The sequence below is a fragment of the Tyto alba genome, unplaced genomic scaffold (assembly GCF_018691265.1).
Source record: "Tyto alba isolate M040663 unplaced genomic scaffold, T.alba_DEE_v4.0 Super-Scaffold_39, whole genome shotgun sequence".
Lineage (NCBI taxonomy): Eukaryota > Metazoa > Chordata > Aves > Strigiformes > Tytonidae > Tyto > Tyto alba.
The window spans coordinates 24,178-51,913 of record NW_024881314.1 but is presented as its reverse complement, the minus strand read 5'-3'; the positions used below and the strand labels follow the sequence as shown (position 1 = coordinate 51,913).

The following is a 27,736-nucleotide window of genomic DNA, read 5'->3' as shown; positions in this document are numbered from 1 at the left end:
TTGTGCTGGCATGTCCTAGTTATAAGAACGCAGTCACTGAACTTAGCTTCAGTTTGCTAAAGACTAAATCAGTACTTAGAACACAACGCTGCTAGCTCTAGAAAGCCACCATAAGAAAAGGCAAGAGGAAAACGGAATCCAAAGAACAACTTATGGTATCCCTGGAGGCTGCTTCAGATGATACATGAAGGCCTGATACAGCTTTCAGATTGGAGTTCCCTGTTCTGCCTCAAAAAGCAAAAACCAGAAACCTTCCTGAAGGTGAATTCAGATTCTCAAATGGCCATTTCTGTCTTACTGTTGGTTTTAATCACCAGATTTCTTTGCTAGATAACACTATACTGTTATCACAAAACTAAACGGTTATTCCTTTGACCTCAGGTTTTGGCACAATTTTAACTTTCCATACATTCTGCAAATTGCCTCAAAAAATTGGCCTTACCATACCGGCTTTCTGGACTACGTTTCATTTTCCATACACAATACTTTTACGGTTAAGTTGGGAACAGGTATTACATTACTATTGTATGTGATTGGGGCAGCAGAGGAGGTTATGACAAGGGAAACACATTTCGAGACGACACCATAAATAATTTCTAAAGCAATTCTAGTGTTCACAGAGTGCCTTGTTGGCCTATGCAAGTTATTTTCCTTGACTCAAAGACGAACTACTCTGAGTAGGACTGCCAGTGCTCTTGTGCTATTTTCAGCACAGACCTACCAATAGATCGCAGTATTCGTGAAAGCAGGAGATGCTAACTGCATGAGAGAGATCAAATCACAGGACTCTTATTGACTGTGAGAAACAAGGGTTGGAATTTAATGAGCTAAGCCATTTCACACAGGCTATAAAATCTTTTACCGTTTTCATTATTTACAAGAAGCATCAATAGAGATGAGAAACTCCTAATGCAGATCTCAGCAACATCAAAATTGGCAGGCTTGAGAGTACTTCTGAGTTCTGGAGCATGTTAAGCTCCCTGCTTCCATTCTGTCCCTTTCAGGGGTGACATCCAGGTGTGTGCTAGCCTTCCAGTCCGCTTTTCATCCTTGGAAAGAGAGATTGATTATACTCAGGAAGGCAACCTCCACGCGTGCCAGATTCCTAGCCTGGACAACTGCGGGCCAGTATGCGAGGCTGTGCTGAGGCACGTATCTAACTGCTCCTATGGGCATGGCCACAAAGGCCTTAACACTGAGCTTCGGTTTTCTAGGCCTCCCTCCTTCCTATCCCAAGACATTAAAAAAAAAAAAAAAAAAAAAATGAAAAAAGCGAGCAGCGAGTCCTTAGGTTCCCAGTGCTGTCTTAGAAGAACAACAGCTCGGAACTGTTACATACAGGAGCATAGGATTGTACTGGAACCTTTTCTCTTGGCAAGACTAGCCTGGCACCATATTAATTTAACTCTGCTTATTGTAACTTCATAAGGAATTGCTTTTAAACCCCTCCAGGGGGTTTGGTACAGTATTTCTTTAGTCTCAATGCCACTGAGATCCCTGTAAGAGCCATCTGTGAGATGTGCTCTTTCATATATTTTGAGGATGCGTATGGTTGGAGTCTTAAAGCATTGCTAAAGAGACACTAACTGCCCAGGGACACGAGCAGAACAGTTCCATGCAACATCTATCTGGATGAACCTTTGTTCAACCTTCACCTGGTTAAAATTTTGTGATTTGAAAAAAGAAAAGGGAAGAAAAGGTGACAGGGAAGGCAGGTAATTATACAACTGAATTGCCAAGCATCCCAAAGACAACATAATAATTTGCTCCTGCATCACACACTACTGGAACATATATAATTCCTTTAGACACATACTTCATGAATCTAAGAAGTCTGTGAGGGAAACAATCAAAAAGCAAGTCCAAAAATTCCAAGTATAATACTATGAAACAGTTGAAAGATAGTTTTCATAGATCATCTCTCTGAAACTAATGAACGGTGTTTCAGTGTACAGGCTAGCATAATTTTAAAAGATTTTTAGATCTTTGTACATTCTATAAATTGTTTACTATAAAATTTATGGTTAAAATATTGTATGTTTGGTCATGTAACGGATTTTAGGCCTTTAATTTCCTAATGCAAGCAGAGGGTGTGTGTATAAATATGCCTGTAACACACAGAGAATATACAGAGATGTGTATACATATACAGATTGATACATATATGTATCAATCTATATATGTATCAAACATGCAAAATACCCAGTAGAGTCGAATACAGACAGTTTGTCTGTTTACTAGACAATGAGCAATGCAGAGTTAAAATTATTTTCTTCTTCCTCCTATACAAAGATCAGTCTTGCTTTTTTAAAATTCCTGAATAAAATATCTTGTAGCTATTTGGAGCCTAGAAGCTCTGAGCAGAACTAAAAATCTTAAAGTCATGCAGCTATCTGTTTAAAGTCATAATCTCTAGATTTTATTTTTCTCCAGTCCTTAAATACAATACAGCAAGTCTTCAGCAGTACCTGCTGCAAAAGCAGCTAGTTCTCTTAAGGTGTGAGGCTTGAGATGGTATGAAGGGATAGTATGAAGGACTGGACAGATCTTGTGCTTGCTAATACTAAATCTCATCCAAACAAATGTGTGTTAGAAAATGTAAAATCATTCTCTAAACATAAATTAAAACATTCTCCATACCAAGCAAACTTAAAAATGACAATCCGAAATACACTCACGTATGCACCTTTATTAGGTCCCAAAGAAAAGCTTCAGTTTGGTAGGCAATCATAAATAGAGGGCTTTCAGGAGAATGCCAACTCTTACATGTTACAGCAGTAACTACTGACTTGTGTATGTGTGTCTGTAGACAGACACCATCCCTGCTACACTCGTCTTCAGGATTATGGGAGTACACTTCCGTTTTGTGCGAGTGAGATGACTTTTTGTTTCCCGTTGATGCACTTTAATGTAATGTGTACATTTATATTCAGATTTTTTTAAAAAATGCTTTTCTAGTAAACTTGCAAACGTAGTGAATAAATATTTATTTGGTTATCAAAAACTGTAGGTGTGAGAAAATAAGCTTAGAACAAACAACTTTTAACACCCAGATTTGGAAATTTGGCTTCATTTGCACATGCTCAAATAGCTATACAGAAGCAGAACGCTTAGGGAGAAGAAAATAAGAAGTGGCACGGAGCTGAGAGGCAGCCAGACTTCAATGTGGGCAAGGGGACTGCTTTTACCATGATTCATAGTTTGGCCAATTCAAAAATAGAAATAGGCTCCTGCTGTAAATGATCCCAAAGACCATTTTAAAGCATTGACTAATTTAAAATAATAGCTATTAATTTTGTGATTCTCCCTACAGAAATTATTGTTCTCGTCCTCTGAAGAGTGCTCCAGGCTTTGTTTGCAGGTAGGGTTTTATGAACTGCTATGCCTTATATAGTCCTAAATATTCTGAGTACTGACCTGCCAGCAAGCTGTCCGTCGTTAAGTGATGCTCTTTAGAACTTGAAAGCTCCTAAAAAAAACATAGTATAAGAATACCTGTGTGGTGGGTTTTTTGGAATCCTGTGGTACCCCAGCTAAGACTGGCTCCTCAAGGTATAATCCCAAGGCTACACTCAAGTAAATAAAAATTACAGTCTCTTCAATGTAATTACATTTTGCTATCTAGAAGCCATCTAGAAGGCTCACGCTTACTCGTGCCTAATTCTAAGTACCTCTGCTGAGAAATTTTGGAGAAATCTCTCTAAGCTCAGCTTCAAAAATTTCTTTGTATATTTACACTGAAAACACTGTAGGTCTAGTTTATGTAAACCTCCACGGTTGAACAAACATATGACTACCTTCTTAATGATAGTTTAGTTAAATTAAGACTTAAAGTGTAATCAAATGCTCTGCTACCCTGCTGGCCAGATCAAGCCATACGCTGCTACAAGAACAAATGTTACCGAGTGGACTGAAATGATGGAATTTATTAGCATGCAGTCAGCAAACCCTTGTGACGGAAAACCAAAGAGTTTATCTTTGCCTCTGGTACTCTTTGAGTCTGAAAGAAAGGAGTCAGGCCATTCGCTGTGGAGGAAAACAGGCATGACCTGAGTTACAGAGCTGTTGTTCCCTGCTGTTGGACCTGTTGAAGGAAGGTCACCCACCAATATCTGAAGAATAAGCAACTTTGGCAATAGCAGAGGCACTGCGTATGAGAAGCAATAGCTTTGGAATACATTAATTTAGCAGCCTTCTCAATGCTTCTGGAATGGAGCTCATCTTTGTGCAAGTCGGAAAAAGGCATATCTACTGCAAAAGTCAGTGCTCTTAAAAGTATCTTGCTAGTGGCACAGACTGAGAGATCAGCAGAGCTGCATTTATCTGAGAAAGTATGGAAAGTTAAGAGGCAGACAGAGTAAAAAGCTACTTACCTCTAATTATATGCTCTTCGTTCCTTGACTGATCTCAATACCTGCTTCATCATCTCAGCAGCGTTCCAGCTGGCAACGTTTCTCACTATCCCTAGATGAATGCTTCGGAGCAGTAAAAAAATGAGGATAGCTTTTGCTCTTCTGACTCTTCATCTACTACTGTTTCAGCAGTTTAAAGCCTTTAAAACTCTGAATCCAATGAAAAAGCGTATCTAGATTTTAGTATTACAAATTCTTAAGTAGCAAAAGACTTTTCAGTTTTGCTGAAAAATGCGGCGTAAGATCCAGTGGTTGACAATGTCAGACAAACAACATACAATTTCTTAGCAATGAGAGCAGAGAAACATTTACTGCTTGGGGTCTTCTAAGAAAAAAAAATTGTGCATGACCTCAAAATACTGTGAGTAGCTGGTTTATCCTTCCCTTAAGGATTATGGGAAATACAAGAAGCTCTGCACTGCCTTTGTGCCTGTAATGCTTGCAGTTCTGAACCAAGCTGAGGACTATAAACAAAATGTTTTGTCTGATTATGAGATCAGGACTAGACGTATTCTTTCTAGCGCATAATGTACCAAATGAATTCCTTTTTTGTCCCCACCCCAAGTATCCTGGACCCCTCACAGCACAGACACAGTAGACTAGAGCTTCTTGCTTTAGGATAATAAACACAATTTCCCCCTTTTCCACATTCCTATTTGTCCATTACACTTTTATTTCTCAGACCTAGATCTTATCTATGCAGTTTTGAGTCAAGAGTTTTCCCAAAACTAGATTAACAAAGAACACTATCTTAAAAAAAAGATTTTTTTTTTTTGGTAGACTGCGTATTTTTGTACATGTTGTGTATACGTATTTCATCTAACTTTCGGTTGTCCCTCTTCCTGCAGCATGCAATGGTTTCATCAAAAGAACCGAAGCATGCTAGTCTTAATAAGGCTAAGCAGGAAAAAAAAACACCACCGTTTGAGGAAAAAGTCATAAAGTGTTACTCCTGTGCAAATATTTGCTGATAAAGTTAGTAGGATTTTGCTGTGAAACAGATTCTTACTGAAGATCAGGCCTCTGAGGACTCTCCTCGTACAAAACCACTGGACGATGCAAATAGTCCATACAATTCAGGTTCATACAATCACTTAAATCCAGACATAGACACGTCATGCCAGTAACTGTCACCTGAATGACCCAGGGGGAAGTGTACTCTCTTTAATAATGAAGTAATGCATTCTTTAACAGCGAACCCTTTCTATTATTAACTTGTCTTGTCCAGTGAATTTTAGAAGCTGCTTTTAAATTTATGGTGAATTACTCTTCGTCACAACTGGATTAAATCTAGATTTCTGACCAGATGGCTCAGCACTATTAAAAACGCAGCAGCATTGTCTGTTTTCCCCTAGTATTCTATACACATGAAGTGCTGCTTTTGTAAAGCAAAAGGTAAAGAACAAAATAAATGCCTTTTTATTTCATTCTTTTACAAAGAGAAAATAAATATTCTTGAAATGAACATCTACGCTCTAGCCGATGATCTGCATACAAATCTGTAAATTCCTTATACAGATTCTCATTGGGAAATCCAGTTTCTGAAAGTGTTGCCTTTGACAGATTTTATGGAGGAGCTGCCACTAAGAGGTCTGGAACGTATGGAAATGAAGACAACACAGTTGTGATTATGGTATTTTTTCCTACTGGAAAACGAAGGATGAGATGTCTCCAAGTTCTACATGCCTTCCTCCAAGGGAGATGTTGAGTACTTTCATGAAGTTAACATGGAATACAGGGACTCCTTAGTTGCTTACTTACTATCTCTCTTAAAGCATAGGATTTATTCTCGATTGCTTTCAACGTACTCGTACCACAAAGAATTCAGGGTCCCAGCAACCACCATGATTATGTAAAAAAAGCAGCACAAGTGGTATTTTCCACATAAAAACACAGTTCTAAATGAAAACTCTCAGGATAAATTACATATCCTTCAAACTTTTAAAGGCCTGCTAATAAGAAACACAGAAGATTCCTGAAAGTTCATTTTCCCTTATGAATAGACTTCTTGAGAATTACATACAAAAATCCAGGACTTTTATGTATGATACAGGGCACTGTGGCTAGAGCTCAATGTTTTTCTTGCTTTTATCCTAGCTCCCATAATTGATCAAGTCTCAATAGCAATTCTCTTCCCATACTTCCTACCAATACAATGTATTACTTGATAAAGCATTTGTAAAAAAATACTTCTGGAAAAGAAGCAATATCCAAATGAAAATGTTCACCTTTAAAGAGAAAAAAGACATGCTTTCTGTGAGCAAAGCAACAAATGCCTTCTCTTTCTTCCCGTGTACCCTAACTGCTGCATTCTGACCATGACTACCAAAATGCTTCAGTGAAAGTTTTAGTACTGCAACAATGTCTTCAAATGTTTGCAACCGACAGTGCTTTGTAGGGACAGAAACCCCTCTTTAAAAAAAAAAAGAGAGGAAAGAAAGAAAGGGAGGAAAGAAAGAAAGGGAGGAAAGAAAGAAAGGGAGGAAAGAAAGAAAGGGAGGAAAGAAAGAAAGGGAGGAAAGAAAGAAAGGGAGGAAAGAAAGAAAGGGAGGAAAGAAAGAAAGGGAGGAAAGAAAGAAAGGGAGGAAAGAAAGAAAGGGAGGAAAGAAAGAAAGGGAGGAAAGAAAGAAAGGGAGGAAAGAAAGAAAGGGAGGAAAGAAAGAAAGGGAGGAAAGAAAGAAAGGGAGGAAAGAAAGAAAGGGAGGAAAGAAAGAAAGGGAGGAAAGAAAGAAAGGGAGGAAAGAAAGAAAGGGAGGAAAGAAAGAAAGGGAGGAAAGAAAGAAAGGGAGGAAAGAAAGAAAGGGAGGAAAGAAAGAAAGGGAGGAAAGAAAGAAAGGGAGGAAAGAAAGAAAGGGAGGAAAGAAAGAAAGGGAGGAAAGAAAGAAAGGGAGGAAAGAAAGAAAGGGAGGAAAGAAAGAAAGGGAGGAAAGAAAGAAAGGGAGGAAAGAAAGAAAGGGAGGAAAGAAAGAAAGGGAGGAAAGAAAGAAAGGGAGGAAAGAAAGAAAGAAAGAGAGGAAAGAAAGAAAGAAAGAGAGGAAAGAAAGAAAGAAAGAGGAAGGAAAGAAAGGGAGGAAGGAAAGAAAGGGAGGAAGGAAAGAAAGGGAGGAAGGAAAGAAAGGGAGGAAGGAAAGAAAGGGAGGAAGGAAAGAAAGGGAGGAAAGAGAAGAAAGTTACACCAAGTAAAGATTCATTGTAAGTAAGTTACACCAAAGAAGAACAGAAGTTATTATGAATGTATTTACACAACTGTTAAAGTACACAAATACAGTGGTAGTACAAATGAAGTGCTCTGAGATACTGGTTTCCAATACACAGGTTTATATAGACAGTCTAACTATTTTCCACACAATGGAATTCAACTATTATGAAGGACAATAACTGCCCACAAGTGAGTACAATTCTAGAAGTCTGCAGTCAACTTTTAAGTATAGTACAGCAATCTAACGTTTGAGATACAGAGAGAATAAGAGGCTGCTTCAGTAAGTCCCTCTAACAGTACATTATTAATCACAAGTATTTACAAGGAAAGCACAGTGAAGTGCAGAACTGTTCAAACGGTAGCGCACATGCCTAAAATACTGAAGTTTATAGTAACTGAGGAAATAATTCTCTTATGCAAACTTATCCATGGATCAAACTCTTAAGCTTTTCCACTATATTCTCCCCAAACACAGGTTTCCCCAGTCAGAGCCAGAGTACACACAAGCAAGTAGCTAATGTTCTGAAAACATCCAAAGAAGAGTGACTAGTACTTAATAGGTGGACTTTTGAGAGGGGCAAAAAAGAATGCATAAACACCGAAACAATAAAAATTATTCTTCATAAAAATCTGAAGGCCAATAAGTCTTTACTGTTCAAACAAAATCTCTGTATATACCTTCATTTCCAACGTGGAACTTACCATTGCTTCAGTCATACTAATATAAACTGTACTTCTGATACTGTTCCAAATACCGTGAGGACAGAATACCTACTTTTATGAAACCATTTACAGTAACAAACAATATGAAGAATCTCCCATATTCTATCACCAAGAGGTGTTAGTATCACCTGCAACAGTTTTTTTTGGTCAACCTAAGCATGTTGAGTCATTCATTCTAGCTAACAATTCTGGGCACACTCAGGTTGAATACGGTTAAGAATTAAATATAGTATGCACCTGAATTGTAAAAATTCTCACAGCAATAATAGGTTGTTTTGATCGTTTTTTGTTTTGTTAAAAAAAAAAGTTCCTTTTTTGAGTTTGGCATGAAATGGAAAGCCTGAATCAATTTATTTATTTATTTATTTTTAAACATGTAGATGCTGGATGAAACTTGTAAATTCACTGAAGATTCAAAAGCAACGTGTTATTTTCCACTTGTAACGCCCTCCAAGCTAACCAGCCTCAGAGTGCAGAAACAAAATTTTACCAATAAAACCAATGTTTTAAACTATCCATTTACCCAAACTAAGCAGAGAGAACAATTTTTCAAATTCTAAATCCCTCAAATTCCAGACTTTCACTTTGTCTTTCATATTATTTACAAAAAAATACCATTATCACCATCTCTACTATACTTGGGCTCTCCTGCAGGGTATTTAGTTCTCCTCTTTTATAAAAAACAAGTATTAAAAATTCCTTTGTTACACGGAAAGTTAAATGTTAAGTGTGAATGAAGACAGCAAACAGCAAAGTAAAATTCTAGCAGTTTTAAAAATGTCACGAGAAAATGTCTCACTCGGAATGGGACCATACAAATAAGTCAACATTTTAAATAACGTCAGATGGTTTTGATTCATTTAAGTGTTCCCTGCCAGACTAATTTTTTTAAACAAGAAATTTCAAGTCATTGTCTGTAGTTTAGGTTTGTTTATATTCTACATTTTTAAATCAGACAAAAGCAAGAGTTCTTTACAGAGAATTAAGCCAATAATTTTAGCAAAATGATACAAAAAACTTTCTTAAACCAAGTAAAAGATTTATAGTTACAGTAGAATAATAAAAAGGGGGTAAAGTCTGCCGCCTGTGGAGGGAAAACTGAAATGGCCATCCGATAACAGGCGGTCAACTCTGTAAACCATCTTTCTTTCCCAGCCCTGTTACCACAGGGTTCTCTTAAGGTCATTGGGTTTCTGGCAAAAGCGTCCTGTAATGGCAGCTGCTGGAGTCTGTCCATGTTCCTCCAAGTGCCTTTTAAGTTACATGGAGAACTCCAATTGTAATGGTTCCGCTCTAGTTTAGGGTATTTTTGCTAGTAAAGCCATTGGTAACATAGGAGATCAGCCATGCATTATCTGCCCTCCATGGCAAAATAATTTTCATCGGTGCACAGCAGACTGGAGAACACTGGTAGTTACCCGAGCAGGAATCTACCAAAGCCAAAAAACAAAACAACATCAGCACATATCCTTTCAGTTAACATACAAGTGGCTCTCAATGTACTTCTAAATCATTCATTGCCAAAAGTAAGCGTGTGAATTCAAAATCCAATGAGCTGTATGATGTTTTGCACCCACCTGTAGCTACACGAAGTTCCCTGTATTTTCCTCCTTTATTAGAAGTTAACATGGAAAATTCACCTTTCCAGCCAGAGAGGATGTTTTGAAGAAAAGTAAACAGAGCATAAACATGCACAGAAGAAAGAACAAACCAGATGAAAATACTACCAATGCGTGGAAGTAGACTCAATGAATAATTAAGTTGTGGGGGTGGTGAGGGGTGCAGGCGGGGAGAAATCCCATTAAGAGCGTTAAAAAAATTTTCAATGGCTTTTCATTTTTCATGGGATATTGTGTTAAAAGACACTTTGTCAATTTCCATAGCTTGACTTATTTCAGCAACGGTGTAACATTATTTCAGCAACACTTTCACTGTGGAAATGAAAAACAACCACACATCCCTGCAATTTAAGAAGCAAGAAATGTCTAAGTAGCTGAATCAGTATTCTGTATTAATTTCAGTTGTAAACAGCTACTAAAATTAAGCCATACACTAAAGGCCAACCAATGCAGACACAACCCTGAGCAGACCAGCATCTGCACGTGTCACACACACAAGCTTTCCAACGCAAAGCTTTAGGGTTGCCTTTTTTCATTTTTGACTAAGGTCTGATAATTGGACGTTAAAGTATTAAGCTGCCATTTACAGTGAGATCTTTTTAATGTTACGAACTGTTTACGAAGCAGCTTGTGCACAGTCAGCCAAGCACACAAAGCAGGAGGAGAAAATGGAAGAGGAATAGCAGAATTCTTCACCAAATAGAGATACATGATTAGTGCAAGCTTAGGCTTTATAGAGAAAGTGAGGCAGCAGGCGAAGTTATATAACAGAATTTATTAATGAACAGAAAAATCTCACAGCCTTTTTTAACAAGATGCAAAGCAAAGAAGCTCCTGAAATACTTAAGAAAGCATCCTTCAGCCATTAAGGTTCAGATTCTGACTGAAACTTGTTATTTCCCTGATGAAACCTGTTATTGCCAAAAGCAGAACAGACTAGAAAGCCAAAAGCTGCACACAGGAAGGCAGAAACTTCTACTGCACTGAACAGCGGAAAGAAGTTCTAAATACCCAAATCCAAGTCTGTCTACCTCCGAGATGCCCAAGTTCCAAGCTATTCTCATTAGTATGTGAACATTTTTAAAATATAGATCTGAGTAGATCTGAGTATTTTTAAAATGACAATTCATAAGGAATGGAGAAGAATATAAAACAGCGAAAAATGGATATGGCTATAGTAGAACATTCCATTCACAACAAGACAGAGCCTCATTTGAGTTATATAGTCAATTAAGTCTTCACACAAGCATTTTGATTTTACAATTCTGAAGCAGATCTGGTATTGAATGGTTGACACACTGATGCATGAACATCCCTGGAAAGACATGTAATTCTCAAACAGCTAAAATTTAGACTTGGTTATTTTACTTTATTGTTGATGCTTGAACAATTTTAAGGACTTTTAAAATCACTATTTTCATCAGTTCTGCTTAAGAGTCCACGTGGAACAGCAGAATTCAACTTTTGGAAGGACATTTACTTTTAAGCTAGAGAAAAAACAACGCTCCGTCAAGCATCTGACCAGAAGGCACAGGTACAACTATGAGATAACGCGAGGAGAAGAAGCAAAGTTGGATGTTTCCAAAGATTTTTTTTTTCCCCACCCCATCCAAAATTTTGGTGTCTAATGAGAAGCACTCACCCAGTGCTGCCTTCCAACGAAAGGAGACGAGCAGCTACTTGCCATGGTGTTCGAAAGGAATGCTATTCTGAGGTAGGGGAAAAGACAGCAATTTGTAACAGTTTCACTGCCCCAATATATAAAGATGTCTAACAAATATCCAACCTAAGCTTCCAGTAGCAAACGTATCTTTTGAGGAGCTCTGAATTCAGACTTCTTAAGACATTTCTATCATATTAAGAGATACATAAAAGGAACAAAGCCTTACTCCTCAGAGAAAGATGACAGGGTCAGAAGAGCAACACAGAGCATGATGCCTGTTAAGCTGGGTATACGGAGAAAGACTTGCTCATGAGGAGATGGAAAATGCAGAGGCATTGGAAGTACGTTGCTTTTTCCCCAGGGAAGTGGCACAACACTTAAGTTGTTCAATGCCAGCGTTGGCTACAGCCTTCTGAAAACTCTTGTCAAAGAGACTTAATCAGATATTTCTTTGTGCAGCATTCCAATCTTTTCTTTCGACTACAGAGAGAATACCTCTATTACCAGTAGGAACAATACACAGATTTGACTGTTGGCTGCTGAACATGCTACATTCAGGAAGAAAAATTAAACAACTTACTGTATAACACAGGCAGTCGGGTTGAACCTTCTGTGAAAGGAAATGAAGGCTACTCACCCGTAACTAGATTCTTTGAGATGACCACTGCTTTCCGGATGCAGTCTGTGCAATGTGGACCAACAGAACTGATTCAAAGTAGCATTTACTGGAATACTCATGACCTCCTTTTACTATGTTTCTTAACATTTAAAGACTGACCAGGTAAAGGAGACTTAGTAAACAAATCACTCATGGAGTTTAAGAGCAGAACATGGAGTTTAAGAGCAGAAGGATTTTTTAACAGCTGGTATGATTTTCTGTCCAGCACATGTCACAACTCTTCATTGCACAGAGACCTGTAATTTAGGCTTGCTTTAGACCCAAATATACCACCTAGAAACGAACCCAGTTTTGATGCAAAAGCGAAGGGGACAGATGATCTGCTTCTTTTTGAGGTTTCAGTGGCTAACTGCCTTTACTCAAGACCTCTGTTTCACTTTTCTCTAAATGCGTGTGGTTTAAATTTTAAGCAATAGGTTCTTCACATGCTTTCTGCATAAATGTCAGTTCCTGTTAAAGTCATTGTTTCTAAAGTACTACACCAACTAACTCAAGATGATCTCTCACCTTTCAGAGAAACTGGAAGACGCCAATTTGAAACTCTTGTACCGTACAATCCGTTTTCCCAAGCTCAATTTTTATGTCTCTTACCTGTGTTACTTACAGTTTTTCAACAATTTAGGATACTAACTGAACTAAGCATAATATCCCAGCATCCGTCTCATTAATGACATGAAATAACCTCTCAATTTCTGTTCGCTACTGTAGCATACATAGATTCAAGGATGAAATTATGCCCTTTCATTATGCCATCACATTGACCACCCCAATATTACGCTTAAAGCTTTCTCAGTCATTGCTTACCACAGGTATAGTTCCCACACATAAGACAATGGGCTCCACTCCTTCAACCTAACCAGGTTTTGGAGTGCTGCAGTAATACACATCTTATTTGAACAGGCTTTACCTGACTGCTCAACTCTCACTAATGTTTATCGCTGTCAAACATCTCAGAACTTCCAGGTTTTTAGTTGCTGCATTCACTTCCATATAATCGAGAAAAGTACGGAATAATGCGTGCCATAGTGTTTATGTAATTTCATTAGAAACACATTTCATGAACAGTTTTGTAGACATGCTAGTTGTTACTCCAATAAACACTTGTTACAAAGCATTAGTCCTTCTAATGAGAATGATTTAGGTACTATGTGGACAATACCTTAGAGGCAGGGAATATACATGACACCTATTTTGCTATCCTTACCAATTACCATTTTTCCACGAGTGTTAAATTTCTCTGAGAAGACCTATTTTCCATATGAGAATTTTGGTTTGTATTATCTACATTCCCAGCCTTAGTTTTCAGTTTCAGACTGAACTGATCAGAACTCATTTTGGAAAAAAAGAAAGATAAAAATGTGGAGTCACCTTTAAGAACTCTACTTAGAGGTAAGTAGCTTTCATTATTTTTTTGAGTAACTTTTGCACATTTCCACTGCCCGGAGTTTAACAAGCAGTAGCCCACCCTCTGTATGATGAGGTGGGGATTACAGATGCAGTGTTGCCTTACCAAACCAGGGCATCCAAACAAAATAAAATAACAAAACTGATTTGTCAAGTTACAAATAACAATTCAAACAAATGTAGTTCTTTTAACGTAAGACATCTGTAGATCTGCATAGCATACTTTAAAAGCCGCTTTCTACCAGGAGTATGGCCTAAACACTTTCTGAAAAAGGAACAGTGGTAACATTACTTAAGACTTACAAAGGAAACTAACACACTTGGAACGGACATAAACAAACCATTACTTTTCTTTACTGTTCTCCAGATAAGAAGTGTTATGGATGATCTTCTATATTCTTACGCCTAGCCAAGCAAAATGCTCCTTAATAACTTTGCCATGCAAGCTGGATACCTTAGGTTTTTCTGACTAAGAACAAGGTATAAAGATAATGGGAAACCCGTGGCTTCAGTTGGTAATCTAGTTAACATCTGTGGATAAATTTTGATTACAGAAGAACTCCTTTAACGTTATGAAGATAGTAAGAGCATAAACTATGAAAACTTGCAACTTCAGCCACCTGGCCTGCTAAGCAGTAAGCGAGAACTGGGAAAACAAAAAGCAAATTTTCTCTCTTGAGCTCAAGGGGAAGTGTTACAAGGTAAAAGTCTAAGCAAATCTCTTTTGCCTTCCAAATCTGAGAGACCCGTGGAAAACTGTTTATATTATACTACAGTCACACACTTATACAGCCACCGTGAGCGGAGACAAGCAGTGATTCACTGCCTTGATAAGAACTAAATGAAGACAACAGATGATGAACAATTGGTTCTAACAAGCCCAGAGAAGATCCCGACTAGGCCACTATTGGGAATATAAAGTAGTCAACTCAGTGATGCCACACTTGGAGCAGAGCATGCAAGAGGGCGGGTATGGAAATGTGCCATTAAGTCAGACTGTACTTTTGACCCACAGCACAAATTACGCATCTGGTTATTTAAAGACTACTCAAAAAACCTCACAGTCCTACACAATCTCAAGGTACTCCCATTTTACAGTGGGAATCAAAATGTATCTGCAGACCCACATGGATTACTCGTACCTTACAATGTTTAGAAAAGTGTCACGTGTGCACTGAGCTACGTGTAAGTAATATAGCCAAAAAATGAAAGGTATACTCTCTTCTAGTATATTCAAGTTACATAACTGCACCTACTTCTATTACTCCCATTAAGCATTTATCTGACTGGTAACAGACACAAAGCATCTGAGATTTGATCAGAATGCCAGAGACAAACCCTGGCCATACACACTGTACCAAGAAACCATCTTTACCTTTTAATAAACGTTCAGGAGGTACTCGGCGTCACAGCCTCACAGAACAGCCAAGGTCAGAAGGGACCACTGGAGATCATCTAGTCCAATCTCACTACCCAAAGCGCAGTCAACTAGAGCAGGCTGCTCAGGACAGCGTCCAATTGGGTTTCGAGTAATTTGGAAGAGGGAGACTCCACGATCCCTTAGGGCGACCTGTTCCAGTCCTTGCCCGCCCTGACAGTAAAAAAGTTTCTTCTTATGTCTAAATGGAATTTCTTATATTTCAATTTGTGACCACTGTCTGTTGTCCAACCACTGGGTATCACCGAGAAGAATCTGGCTGCACCTTCTTTACATTCTTCTATCAGGTGTTTATGAATATTTGCAAGAACTATGCACAGTTCTACCCTCTTTGTTCTCATACTGCTTACAAACTTCAGCCGTGAAATATTTCAACATGATAATTTCTGGTGGTAATAATTGTAGTTCAGTAAACAATTTAGGCTGGCAAAAATTGCCACCAACAGAGAAAACCTCACCTGTCTCCTATTCTTGTCTAGTCCTTTCTGCTCCTGAACTGTTCATCCCTTGTGCAAGCACAAACATTTGTGCGGCTACATAGTGAAACAATTAATTCAGCTGAAAACCAACCCGAAAAATCCCACTTCACTTTTGTTACAGCAGAATTGTTTCTCCGATCCAGTTCACCCTCAGTCTTCATTAGAGACATCCACCTGGCCTCCATCTAAAAGAGCATTCCCTCTAGCAGTAAGATTTTGTGTCTAAAAACTCATACTATCGAAAATAATGAATTCTGCCAATTAAATGATGAAGCCAAAAAGAAACTGAGTTACTTTTTATTAATAAGTTCCATCAACGAGGAATAAAATGAGTCCACAGCAAAAATTATGCAGTTAGAACTCCAACACAGCACTGAGGAGTGATGGAAAAAGCCCTAGGCGTCTGCACCAGTCCTCCTAACAGACTGCTCTCCCTGTAATGTTGCAGTACTCCTACAGCACAGGTGATTCCCCATTCTGTAAGACTGAAGGTAAGCTGTACAAAGCCAGGCCACACGTTACTTAGTCTGTGTAGATACCCTGAAAAAGGAACGTTTCAGCTACAGCATAAAGACTTAAAAATATATTTACACATTGTCAGTCTTAAAAAGAAGCATTTCTAAAATTTCTTTGCTAAGTCACCATGACCAATGAAGACAACTTCAGTGCTGACTCTGGCTCTGAATCACTCCATCATTCAACCTCCTGCCATCCTCTTCAAATGGGCCTTCCACAACCTATCCATCATTCCACATATATGTGGCTTCGTATTTGCTCTGAATTACAGTACTGCACTACAACATTTCTTCACTTTTGCACTTTTCTATTCTTCACTGACTATTTCTTGTCTATGCTGCACCAGCATTTGGAAACAGAAGTCACAACTGCCCTCAACCTACTCTGCTTCTGCACTGATAACAGATGTAAGAAATTTAGTGAGCAAAGGAGCTAAACACCGTAATTGTAGGTAAAAACATTGTATCTGTAGGATTTTGCATCATCTCATACACCAATGACTCTGTGTTACTTTGAATATTTTACGCTTACTGCTGCCAAGGTACAAGAAAAAATATGTTTTTTTCTTTACAGTAGTCAGTCTACAGCCACATCACACATTCAGTTAAAATGTCAAGTATCTATATGAGTTAACATCATCTGTAAAATCATCAATGAGTATATTCTTTTGGCAAATTAACTTTATGAAATCACTCTTATTTTTCCATTACACAGAAATTTTTTTACCTGCGAAGTTGACATGCGAGAGGTATCTTGTCGGCCTGTTAAGTCAGATGATGAGATATTGACTGGGGCACCGCGATGCAATCTCATACTCACTTTCCTTTCTCGTTCCACACCAGATACTGGCCGAGGAGAGGTGTTGGCTGTGAGAAAAAACAGATTAGATTCTCATAATGAGAAACGGGTTTAACATGGTCACTGGAAAAATTAAACTCTCACTGTTTGCATATAAAACTTCCATAGAGTCAAACAAGAGAAATCAAGGCCTTTGTTTCACATTTATAGAAATCTAAGTAGCAGTTGCCAGGTAAAAAGCGTATACAGTTACCTTCTATCTACTGAAAAGCAAGAGGGGTGGGAAAAAACCAAACCAAACCAAAACCCCCAAACCCTGCCCAGAGACAAATACCACTCAAGTACCCTAATCTTCCCTTCAGATTTCCAATGACCAGGAACAAACTCCAAATTAGAGAAGTCTACAAGATGCATCTATCCAGGTGTTTGCTTACTTACCAGCATGTGAAGTTGGGGTAAGAGGAGTAGGAGCTACATCTTGTGTCCCTCTCAGCCTGCCAGAAGCAGTGGAGGGTAATCCACGCACAGCTGGATTTCGTGTATGTCTCAGTCTTTCCTCTCGTTCTCGCCTTTCACGCTCAGCATCTTCAGCTGCTCTGCTTGCACCCTACGGGTCAAGACTAGTGAACAACTGTGGGTATTATTGAGTTTACATCTATAGATTCAAATAAAAATACTGAAGATAAGAACTGGACAACGCATGAACTGAAGTTTGATAGGGCATTAAGCATTTTGGTAAAATTTCCTGAGAAATGCCATAAATTTTGTTCATACAACCACCGGGATAGTCTTCAAAACGCTAACGTACACACACACTATTACGGCAGCCGGACGCCTCAACAATTGAAAATGACCTGTGCTGAAGAACAAGGTAGGAGAAAATAATGATTCCACAACCTAGCCTGGTGACTGCCCTGAAGGAATTATCTCAGAAGCCTTACACATTTAAAACCCTGTAACTTCAACTTAGTTGCCGTTCAACCCCCATCTCATTGCTCATATATCTTCTGCCTTTCCTCACTTCTCTTTTTTTTCTAGACAAAAGAACTTCCAGGAGGAAGAAGGCAAGACGATCTTACAGTATCAGTTAAGATACTCAAAACTGACAATGTAGTAAAAAAAATACCATTAAAAAAAAAAGAATTTTAGAAAGCTACGTCAGGTACTCACAAACTTCAGCATGTTCCAGTCAAACACATAGTCGTAAGAGAAGCCTTGACGGTGGAAGAGGTTTCTGAATAACTGCCTTAGATAGGAATAGTCTGGTTTGTCATCAAAACGCAAAGAACGGCAGAAATTCAAGTATGTGGCAAATTCAGCTGTAATAAAAGAAAGCCTGTTTTTTTTTCCTTCAGCTTCACATTTGCTTTTAATAATTCTGAATCACATAAAAAAAAAAAAAAACAAAACAAACCAAAACAAAACCAACCACCCCAAAACCCAACAAACAGGGAATCTTCTAAACATAAGAAAAATAATTATGACCTAATACTGGAAATCTACGGAAGGCAACACTACAGTCCATCTATCAAGTCAACTCTGAAAAGGAAATTATTTGTCTATCACAGGGTAGGCAAAGATCTCGTTTGTCAACAGTGGGGGGGTCAGGGTGAGGACAGGTTTAAAACTACAGTTGAGCAAAGAAAATAGATTTTTTTTTTTTTTTTTGCCTTTCTTTGCTTTGAATATACTTAAATGCAATTTCTTGCAGGACATGGAATAGCATCTCTGATAAGTTGCATAATGGTTCACGTCTGCTACCACACAAAAACTACAGGACCCATATAAATTTCCTATGTAAATCATGCTACAATTTTAGATTTGCAATAATCTAAACACCTGTTTTTATATGGCACACAAAATATTAGTTACACAGCAAAAAAAAAGAATACTGCTGTGAATCCACAGTATCAAAATACCAGCTTTTGAGTTCAAAAAAACCTGTGAAGAGTTGTGTCCATTTTGAGGTGGGGGGTGTTAGCCTGTCTTTGTAGCTTTGGTTAGTCTGACTTTACAGACAAAAGGCCATATAGCACTGAAGTAGCTCCTTAATCTCAGAAAGGGAGAGAAAGGGGACGGAGAAGGAAGGGAACGATGAGAAGTAAAAAGGGGCTAGTAAAACTCAGTGTAAAGAAAAAAGACATACCACCAAACCATGTACATGTAGGCCTAGTGCCACAAGAGTAACTTACAAGGATATCCTTTACACAAAACCTCAATGGGTGTAGACATTTTCTTTTCACTGATACGTTCATATTTCTGCCTCTTTGTTGCTGCTTTCAGTCCCTGCCAGGGGAGGGAGCCCAGGTTAAAATACATCAGTACATAGCCCAAGGACTCCAAGTCATCTCTGCGAGATTGCTCTACAACAGCATAAAAAAGTGGACTCATTAGGTTTCATTTTGTACTGGAAAAACAAAAGACTGTACAACAAGACCGTCACGAAAACTCTTAGAGAAACAAGAGATAACTGAGAGTTACTGTGCCCACGATAAACTCATCCAGTACAAGAAAAAGCCTATCACCCTTGCAGTTATTAAAAAAAAAATGCTCTAAGTCATCAGAATTACAAACTGACCAAATCCCACCCAATCAAGAGGTATTAGGCCAAGCATGCTGCACTCTTAGGGACCATCTTCTATGCCTCCATAAAGCAACATCTGCTTGCACTAAGATTATGTGAATCGACAGTTTTAAAATTTCTATTTATTGCTGTCCCCAGCTCACCAATTCCAAGATGAGTGTTGATGGATGCGTAACGAGCAGTTCCTGTTAAGTTTTTATTCTCACGATATGGAATATGTTGGTGAGTTCGAGCATCTCGATACTTCTTTGCTAATCCAAAGTCTATTATGTAGACAAGATTGCCTTTCTTCCCCAGGCCCATTAAGAAGTTATCTGGCTTCACGTCTCGGTGGATGAAGTTCTTAGAGTGAATATATTCAATCCGACTAATCTAAATAGAGGGGGAAAAAAAAAAAAAAAATCATCGTCGAGAGACTGGGCATACACTTTTTTTTCTTATAAAAACACTAGCAACATTGTCTTAATGATAAAAGAGGTAAAGAAACTTTTTACTGTAAAATGTAAGGGCATTAAAGAGAGTAAAATTTAGATGACAATAGATAAACCTTCTCTCCAGCTGTTTCTCTGTGTCCATTTTACATTTCTTTCCAGAAACTTCATTGGGAGAACTTCTTTGCCTTTGAGCAGTGCAACACCTGGTTTGCAAATAGCACAGGTCCAGTTTTTAAAAATCAAATTAATACTCTGTAACCACTTTTGATGGGACACTTTATATTTACAGAAACAAACCTAATTTTGAGTATTTTCTCTAATGATACAGCCTATTCATCTCTAAATTACAGAAATAAAACATAGATGGTTATGATCTCTCACCAAATTTTAATATCCCAACAGGCCGCACTATCAAGATCAACAAAGCAGTTTCCTACCATTTGGTCAGCAAGTAATAAGACTGTCTTGAGACTAAATTTCCTTGAACAAAAATTGAAGAGATCTTCAAGACTCGGTCCCAACAGCTCCATCACCATTACATTGTAGTCCCCTTCAGCTCCACACCACTTAATTGTGGGAATACCCACTAGAAAAAAAGGAAACAGTTTATTCAGTGTAACAATACACTTCATACACACAAATCTTCAAGGCTCTTAAGAGGACTTCTAAGAGGGTCATTACTGTGAATGTTTGAATTTACAGTGAAGCTTAATATTTATGCTACCTTCAGCCATTCTGAAATGACAGGTTTGATAATTTCACAGCAGAACCAATATAAAATTATAGCAACAGAGCAATATAAAACCAATATAAAATTATAGCAACAGAGGTGTAACAATAGACTTTTTCCTCTTCCCCAGAAACATCTTTGCACTTAGCTTTTAAGTTGAAAGTGTTCAGCATGTTTGCTGGATTTGAACCTTCAGTATTTTACAAGTATTAATACTCATGTAGTCTCTAAAACAGTAGTAAGGAGCAAAATGGAAGTCTGAAAATAAAGACACTGACAAATCACTAATATTATTAACGAAGAGTATCACGCCATAGCTAAAACGTTGCTTCACTCCTGTTCACTACTACTACTGTCATTTTGTCTTAGAATTCCCACAGCAAGGAAATGTTTTTAACTCAGAAAAAAGAATACAAACACATATAACAAAAATTAACCTGAATTTACTAAGTTTAAAATTGCGCTACTGTAACAAGCAAGTCAGGTTAAACATTGCAGAACATTCCTTGCCATCTTTCACTGGCCCATGAGAAACAGAAGCCAGTCAGTGTACTCCCAGATAGGATCAAACCCTGTTCCACACTGCTCGAAGTTTTCAAGTTTTAATATCCTGGGACTGTGAGCAACACCGAAGGATCTTAGTGGTTATCATGAAGTTTGGTAGCCACGGATTTGGAACTGTGACTCTACCTCACTCACAGAAGTGCTGAGGTACTGCTCTTCACCTGCCCTGTCACCCTTCCCACCTTCTCCTAATATGTCCAAAGAGATCTTAACCATTAAATACTTCCAGGTGGCAGACACAAAGACAAAAAAACAGTTAAATCTCTGAAGAAGAAAAATCATTTGCTTGCCTCCACCCTGCATCATTTTGTAGATTTTACTCTCGATGTGGAGCTGAGGATGTTTGGTTTTCACACATTCCAACTTAATCGCAACCTCCTCTCCAGCAGCAATATCAGTTCCTAAAACCAGAAAAATTCAAAGCATTGGTAACAATATTTTTTAAGATGCATTTTCTTTGTCAAGACTGAAACAAAACAAATATTGACAAACTGCTTCTCAATGGCAAACATCCAGACATTAAGTTTTTTCAGCCACAATTATCTGAAACTTCTTCTGAGGCCTTATAGATTCCTTCCAACAGACTAGGAGTTTAAGAGACAACTATTAGACACTGTAGCACAGGAAGCCAAAACTGCCGCTATCCCATTCAAAAAAAAAAAAAAAAAATTCCCAAAACAATGAACTGATCTTATGAGAGGTGTCTTTCCACTTCTAGTTTGCGGTGGAAGCACTCAGAATGAATGTTTACAGGTGTGGCATGTATCCCTACCAACCTAAGAAATGCTAGGAATTCAGATCCCCTTCTCTTATGCCCTGGAAACAGAGACTACAGCCTCTCTAAATCTCAACATACCACAGATGTATTCTCACACCTTATGATTTTATCAGGTTGGAAGGCAGATTATCTAGAATCAATAAATTGTTCTCTCAAAAACTTAAAAAAAAAAAATCTCATTAACTTCTTGTCTCAGGAATCAAGTGACCAAAACATTGGCCCACCTGTTCAAAGTTTAAACATACATAGGGAAACCGTGACATTATTAAAAAGAAACACAGAGTCAAGAAAATACATACTCTCATAGCCAAGCAACTTAGGAACTTCAGGGAAACAGGAACCGGCAAAAGGAGATGCATGACACTTTCTAGACATATAGCTGAGTCTCTCTACTTTCAGAATCTGGCTTTCTCTGTTCTGCATTACCTCACAGTTTAGGATCACGTGAAGTACGTCACCTGGTGTTTGTTCCGATCCCCACTCTTAAAAGCTTAACTTGAGATCCGCTAGCTTTTGTTTGGAAAGAAACAGGAACCATTTTGTATTCACGTTCTCCGTGATATTCAGAATTTCATAGACTTCTACCCTGCCTCACTTTCCCTTAACTCTTTTCAGAGTTTAAAAACTCTCCTCATGCTTCGTATAGAAGTAATTTTTAATTACCCCTAATTACTCCTCATTTCACTTATCTGTACCTTTTCCAGTTCTGTAATGCCCTTTTTGAGAGTCACACAAAGCAATTAAGACAGAGATGCACAATTGTCATTATTTTCTGCTTACCCATTTTTTTCCCACATGCTTTTTTTTGACCACTACAGAATACCAAGCTAATGCATCCACTTAACTATTATAACTGCAAAATCTCGTTCCTGAGATTAAGGAGCTACTTCAGCGCTTTATGGCCTTTTGTCTATAAAGTCAGACTAACCAAGGCCACAAAGACAGGCTAACACCCCCCACTTCAAAATGGGCACAACTCTTCACAAGGAACTGATGGTGCATAGAATTGCCTATGAGTTCATGCAAGACTCTTAGTTTCTTTTTTTAGGTAAATAAAATGTCTTTTTGTGTGCGCACACATATGAGTATTAAGATGGTGTTGCTGGTACAGAGAGCTGTTCTGAGTGAACACCAGAGTCAATATTTATTAGGCATTTCACAATGCACCTTAAGAAAACAACCCATCCAAAGCTCACCCTAGGTACAATAAGTACAACTCAAGGTGAGCAACTGGAAGACAAAGAAAAATAAGGATCTCCATGAATCTGTCTCATATGACTCCATTGTAACTGGCGTAATAGGTGGCAGGACACCCCGACTGTTACTTTGGTCATTGCATAGTCGCAGCAACTGGAAACTCTTCTATCTGTAATCTAAGGTTTTCACATTTTATGAATACATTATTTTGGTAGACTTCAAATGAGTTATGGTGCACATCAATCCAGAAATGTGAAAGGACAGATCAACAATACAAGGAGGAAGGCATTATCTTCTGATTTCATACTGACCTCCACTCCTCAAACAAAAAACCTGATTTTGAACCACAGAACTCCAGTCCTTTCTTGCTTATCCCTACATTCACTACCTGATCTCCACAGTCCCACAACAGCCAAGATCAGGGAAGGTGTGGACCAAAGACAGTATTATCTCATAGGCGATCAGCAATATATGCAGTTGTTTTGGGGTTTTGTTTGGTTTTTTTTTGTTTGTTTGTTTGTTTTTTGTTTTGTTTTGTTTTTTCCAAATTTTCCAATCCAAAACAGACACAAATTGCTGTCCAAGTATACTGAAAGATACATCTCTGTATAGACAGCTGAAGATTTTTGTGTTTGATTAGGGCAAAAACTGCACAGGAGGATCAAGACCCATATTATCGGTATCAAGGTCTGCTCAACGCGGTATTAAACCATTACTTGATGGACCACTGTCTTGACCTAGTAGGTCATTTCTTAGGATAGTTGCTCCTTCCAAGCTTTTATCACCTCTGATAACCAAGATCCTTAGTCTGAACTCCACTTCCATGTAAACCCTTTCTTTCAAGACAACAGATTTTGTATTAAAATAATGAATTTAAAGTATTTGGGTCCAGCAAAACTCGTGAGAGGGGGACAAAAATACAAGTAATTCCTCCAAGCGATCCAGTGCTTGTCCCCAAGTAGGGACTTTGTCCCCACTTAAGCCCTGGGACGCAATTTCTAAAATCACAAAAAAGCTTAGCTTTCTTTAAGGAAAACATAATAATATTCAAGAAGTAGCAAGAAGCGGTATTATGAGAAGAAACAATAATTGAAAAGTAGTAACAAACAGTATAATGAGAAGTCACCATTTGTAAGTGAAAAATAAAAGTCTAGAGTTGTGAAAGTATTTTCTTTTGCACTGCAAAATTCCAATTTATTTGGAATTGCAAAATCCTCTACCATAAGGAAAGCCTCGGAAATTATTTTAATTAGTTGACATCCCAAGATTCTTTCTTAAGAAAAATATATACATCATGCAAAAATAATTAAAACACAGTGACTGAAATGCCCTAATGACTCATATCTATTTGACCTCATGGACTAAGCAACAGGACAAATGTTTACTCTGACTCCCCCCTAACCCCCTTACCCCTTGTCCATCTTTTATATTACTTAGAATATCTGGGAATCCATTCCTTTCATATATTCCTCTGCAGGGTAACTTCAAAAGATACAGGTACACTAAATTCCTAAATGTTATTTTAAGATAAAGTAACTTTTTGTTTACAATAGCACATTACATTTCAAAATCCTGTCCCAGACACTGTCACTCTGAGCAAGCAAAGCTGAGGCCATTGCAAATTCCAGAAGACATATTCTGAGGTATAAGGGAGAACACGAAAGAGCTATGATAATAACAACAATCACTGGCTCCATATTCCAAAGACCAGAGAGAACAGAAAGACCAGAGAGAACAGAAAGACCAGAGAGAACAGAAAGAGCAGAGAGAACAGAAAGAGCAGAGAGAACAGAAAGAGCCAGAGAGAACAGAAAGAGCAGAGAGAACAGAAAGAGCCAGAGAGAACAGAAAGACCAGAGAGAACAGAAAGACCAGAGAGAACAGAAAGACCAGAGAGAACAGAAAGACCAGAGAGAACAGAAAGAGCAGAGAGAACAGAAAGAGCAGAGAGAACAGAAAGAGCAGAGAGAACAGAAAGAGCAGAGAGAACAGAAAGAAAGTCTCTCCCCTCTACTCCGGAATGTCTTCAACACCCATTTAGCTGCATTAAAAAAAAAAAATACAGGGGGACTTGAAACGGGCAAAAATAATAAAATCTTCATTTTCAAAGCATAAAACCGAGCCGGAAATCTGCACTGAGATAATCTACAAATTCACTAATGTCTATAAAAAGGCAGGTGTACTTAAAAAAAATTCATGGCTTCTGAAAGAATTTGAAAAGTTATTTTAAGGCATTTATGTAATACTGTACAGTTTGAACAACCAAGTAGAAACTTTCTTAAAAGAAAAAAAAAACACCACTGCATTTCCTTATCACAAAAAGCATAGAATTCTGTTTTACCAGATAATGGTAGGCAAACCAAATGGGGCTCTACAAAAGGCTTCACTTCTTGAGAGACAGTAATTTCCCGTGGATAAAGAAACCCGTGCCATTAGCTGGATCTTCCAGGCACAGAATTCTCTGCTAGTTACTGGCTCAAGCACATGTGCAGCAAGCCCTAAAAGTAAATCCATGCTGGCGACTTAGAGATAAAAAGAAGAGGTCAAAGCCTGAGGATGAGTAATTCTTGCGCAAACTGTAGCACGGCAGTAGTACAGAGAACTATTATCTCCTGTGCAACTTTACTGATGGGGGCTGTATGCATAAAGATAAGTGACAAATAAAAAAAGTTTATTTTACTTGCACTTTAAATTTATACTATATATGTAATATAAACTGATTCACTGGAGCAGTGAATCCAATGCTAAAGTAGGAGTTTCTCAAATCATCTAAGTTTTTTTCAGATTTTAACTGGTGTCTTAATTTCCACCCAAAATCCCAGCGGTAGCTAATGAGGATTTTTGCACACGTTACCACCATCTCATCTTTCTCACAATCTTTTATGCAAGCATTGCAGAGAAAGAATCATGTTCTCTGCCTCTAGACAACCACATGCCTTCAGCTAGAAACATGGATTTTTCATCAGGCATGTGATCTATATTACGGATAACACGTACTTCATTATCAGTAGCTAGCTTTAGCTAACAAATTATTTTGGAATGCCAGCTGTGTGCTGCAACATGAAGCACTCCTGTCTAGGAAGAAAAAACATTTCTCATACTGCGTACACTGCCAAACATAACATATATGTTAGCTAATGATGTTTTTTTACCATCCAGACATATGCAGTTAACATACCTTAGATCCTGCAAGTTCCACCTCCCTCTGCTTTTTTACTTGCTTTTCTAAGTTAACACACTTTTGACATCCAAGTTACTCATTTCTATGTGGCAGGATATAGAACTTACATTTCTCTGAACTTATCCCATTTCTTTTCATTTGAGAGTTTGCAGAATTTAGTGGTATTTTAAAAATACTTGCTTTTGAAACTTGTACCCATGACCGCTTGTCATAATCGTTAGCAGTGAGCCATTAGGATAAGTGCGCTACATAAACAGGCAGGCAAAAACAATGCTAATCCTTCAAATTTTACAATTGCATAGAAATCACAGTAGCAGAATGACATATACGCAATGGGGTACTAGGGAAACACTCAAGCAACGGGATAGCCAAACTATGATGATTCTTTAAAGGATTTGATTGGTTTTTTAACTGCAACCTAGTCATCCGTAGTTGTGCAATTTTTTTTTTAGGCCTCGCAGGACAAACAACCATCCATGTGACAGCAATTTTTTCTAGTCCACTGCAGTTACATTTAACCCTGATACACATATCTTTTCCAACCCTTTTTTTTTTTTTTAACGTGCTGGGGTTTTGTTTTGTTTTTGTTTGTTTGTTTTTTTCCAAATGAGGGGATTTACACCCTTATCCCCATTTCACAGATGAGAAAATTAACGGTGCCCAAGGTCACAAGACAACAACGGGAAGAGGCAACCAAATAAGCCAGAATTCCCGTTTTCTGCACTATCCAAACTAGGACATGATGTCAACGAAACATTAAATTGTTATCGCTCTGCCCCTAGCAAGGTACTTCATTTCAAAAGGCATTTCTTGAACAGCCGTGCAGCCTGAGCTCCAGTCAGGGTGAAATGAGGTCCCGAGGGTTACCCCCGACCCAACCTCGCCGGGGGCTGGGAGAGGGCACGGCAGCGAGCAGCACCCACCCCGGCCCGACCCCGACGTTCTCCACAGAGACACAGACCCGCCAGATACATGCCCAGCGACTCACCCTCCTTACCCAAGTAGATGTCCCCGAAGGAGCCGCTCCCGATCTTCCGGCCCAGTCGGTACCGGTTCCCAACCCTCAGCTCCATGGCGGCAGATCAGTTCGACAGCGACCCGGTTCTGTCGCTCCACCCGCCCTGCCGGCTCGCCCTCTGCTGCCTCACAGCCCTGCGGTTCCTGATGCCATCGCGGTTTGGTCCCGCCACTCGATACCAGCGAGAGAAACAGCACCGTCGCCTCAGCTCCCGAGAAGGATGGACGCGGATTGCCCGCGAGACCACCGCCTCACCCCCTCCGCCTCCGAGCCGCCATACTGCGTGACCTCACTTCCCTAGCAACGAGGGCGGGGCGCGC

The 27,736-nt window shown here is 38.7% G+C and overlaps 1 protein-coding gene across 11 annotated transcripts; it reads right to left on the bottom strand.

Annotated features, from left to right (window-relative positions):
• Positions 1 to 792: 792 nt before the first annotated feature.
• On the bottom strand, positions 793 to 27,726 carry CSNK1D (casein kinase 1 delta). 11 transcript variants are annotated; one of them, XR_004408445.2, is made up of 11 exons: positions 27,387 to 27,726; positions 21,533 to 21,643; positions 20,386 to 20,534; positions 19,658 to 19,886; positions 19,123 to 19,293; positions 18,101 to 18,249; positions 17,369 to 17,537; positions 16,859 to 16,998; positions 4,374 to 4,475; positions 3,418 to 3,469; positions 793 to 1,049 (listed from the first exon to the last, which is right to left on the bottom strand). XR_004408445.2 is itself a non-coding variant. In XM_033001886.2 (10 exons), the coding sequence occupies exons 1-9, from the start codon at positions 27,469 to 27,471 to the stop codon at positions 11,630 to 11,632; spliced, it is 1,236 nt and encodes a 411-aa protein (XP_032857777.1). In that variant the 5' UTR covers positions 27,472 to 27,725; the 3' UTR covers positions 9,652 to 9,764; positions 11,596 to 11,629. The 11 variants fall into 11 exon arrangements, 5 of the variants coding, with proteins under 5 accessions (XP_032857775.1, XP_032857773.1, XP_032857776.1 ...); XR_004408449.2 differs by lacking the exons at positions 793 to 1,049; positions 3,418 to 3,469; positions 4,374 to 4,475 and adding exons at positions 9,655 to 9,764; positions 9,912 to 9,974; positions 11,596 to 16,156 and having other exon boundaries at positions 27,387 to 27,725; XR_004408447.2 differs by lacking the exons at positions 793 to 1,049; positions 3,418 to 3,469; positions 4,374 to 4,475 and adding exons at positions 9,655 to 9,764; positions 9,912 to 9,974; positions 11,596 to 11,662 and having other exon boundaries at positions 27,387 to 27,725.
• Positions 27,727 to 27,736: the final 10 nt, after the last annotated feature.

Bases quoted from the DNA above. Each gene is read 5' to 3' on its own strand.
- CSNK1D (XM_033001882.2), bottom strand. From the start codon at position 27,471: ATGGAGCTGAGGGTTGGGAACCGGTACCGACTGGGCCGGAAGATCGGG. The intron at 21,644-27,386 runs GTGAGTCGCTGG...TTCTGGTTTTAG, and splicing joins CATCTACTTGGGTAAGGAGG to GAACTGATATTGCTGCTGGA. The intron at 20,535-21,532 runs GCAAGCAAATGA...CTTTTTTTCTAG, and splicing joins CAAAATGATGCAGGGTGGAG to TGGGTATTCCCACAATTAAG.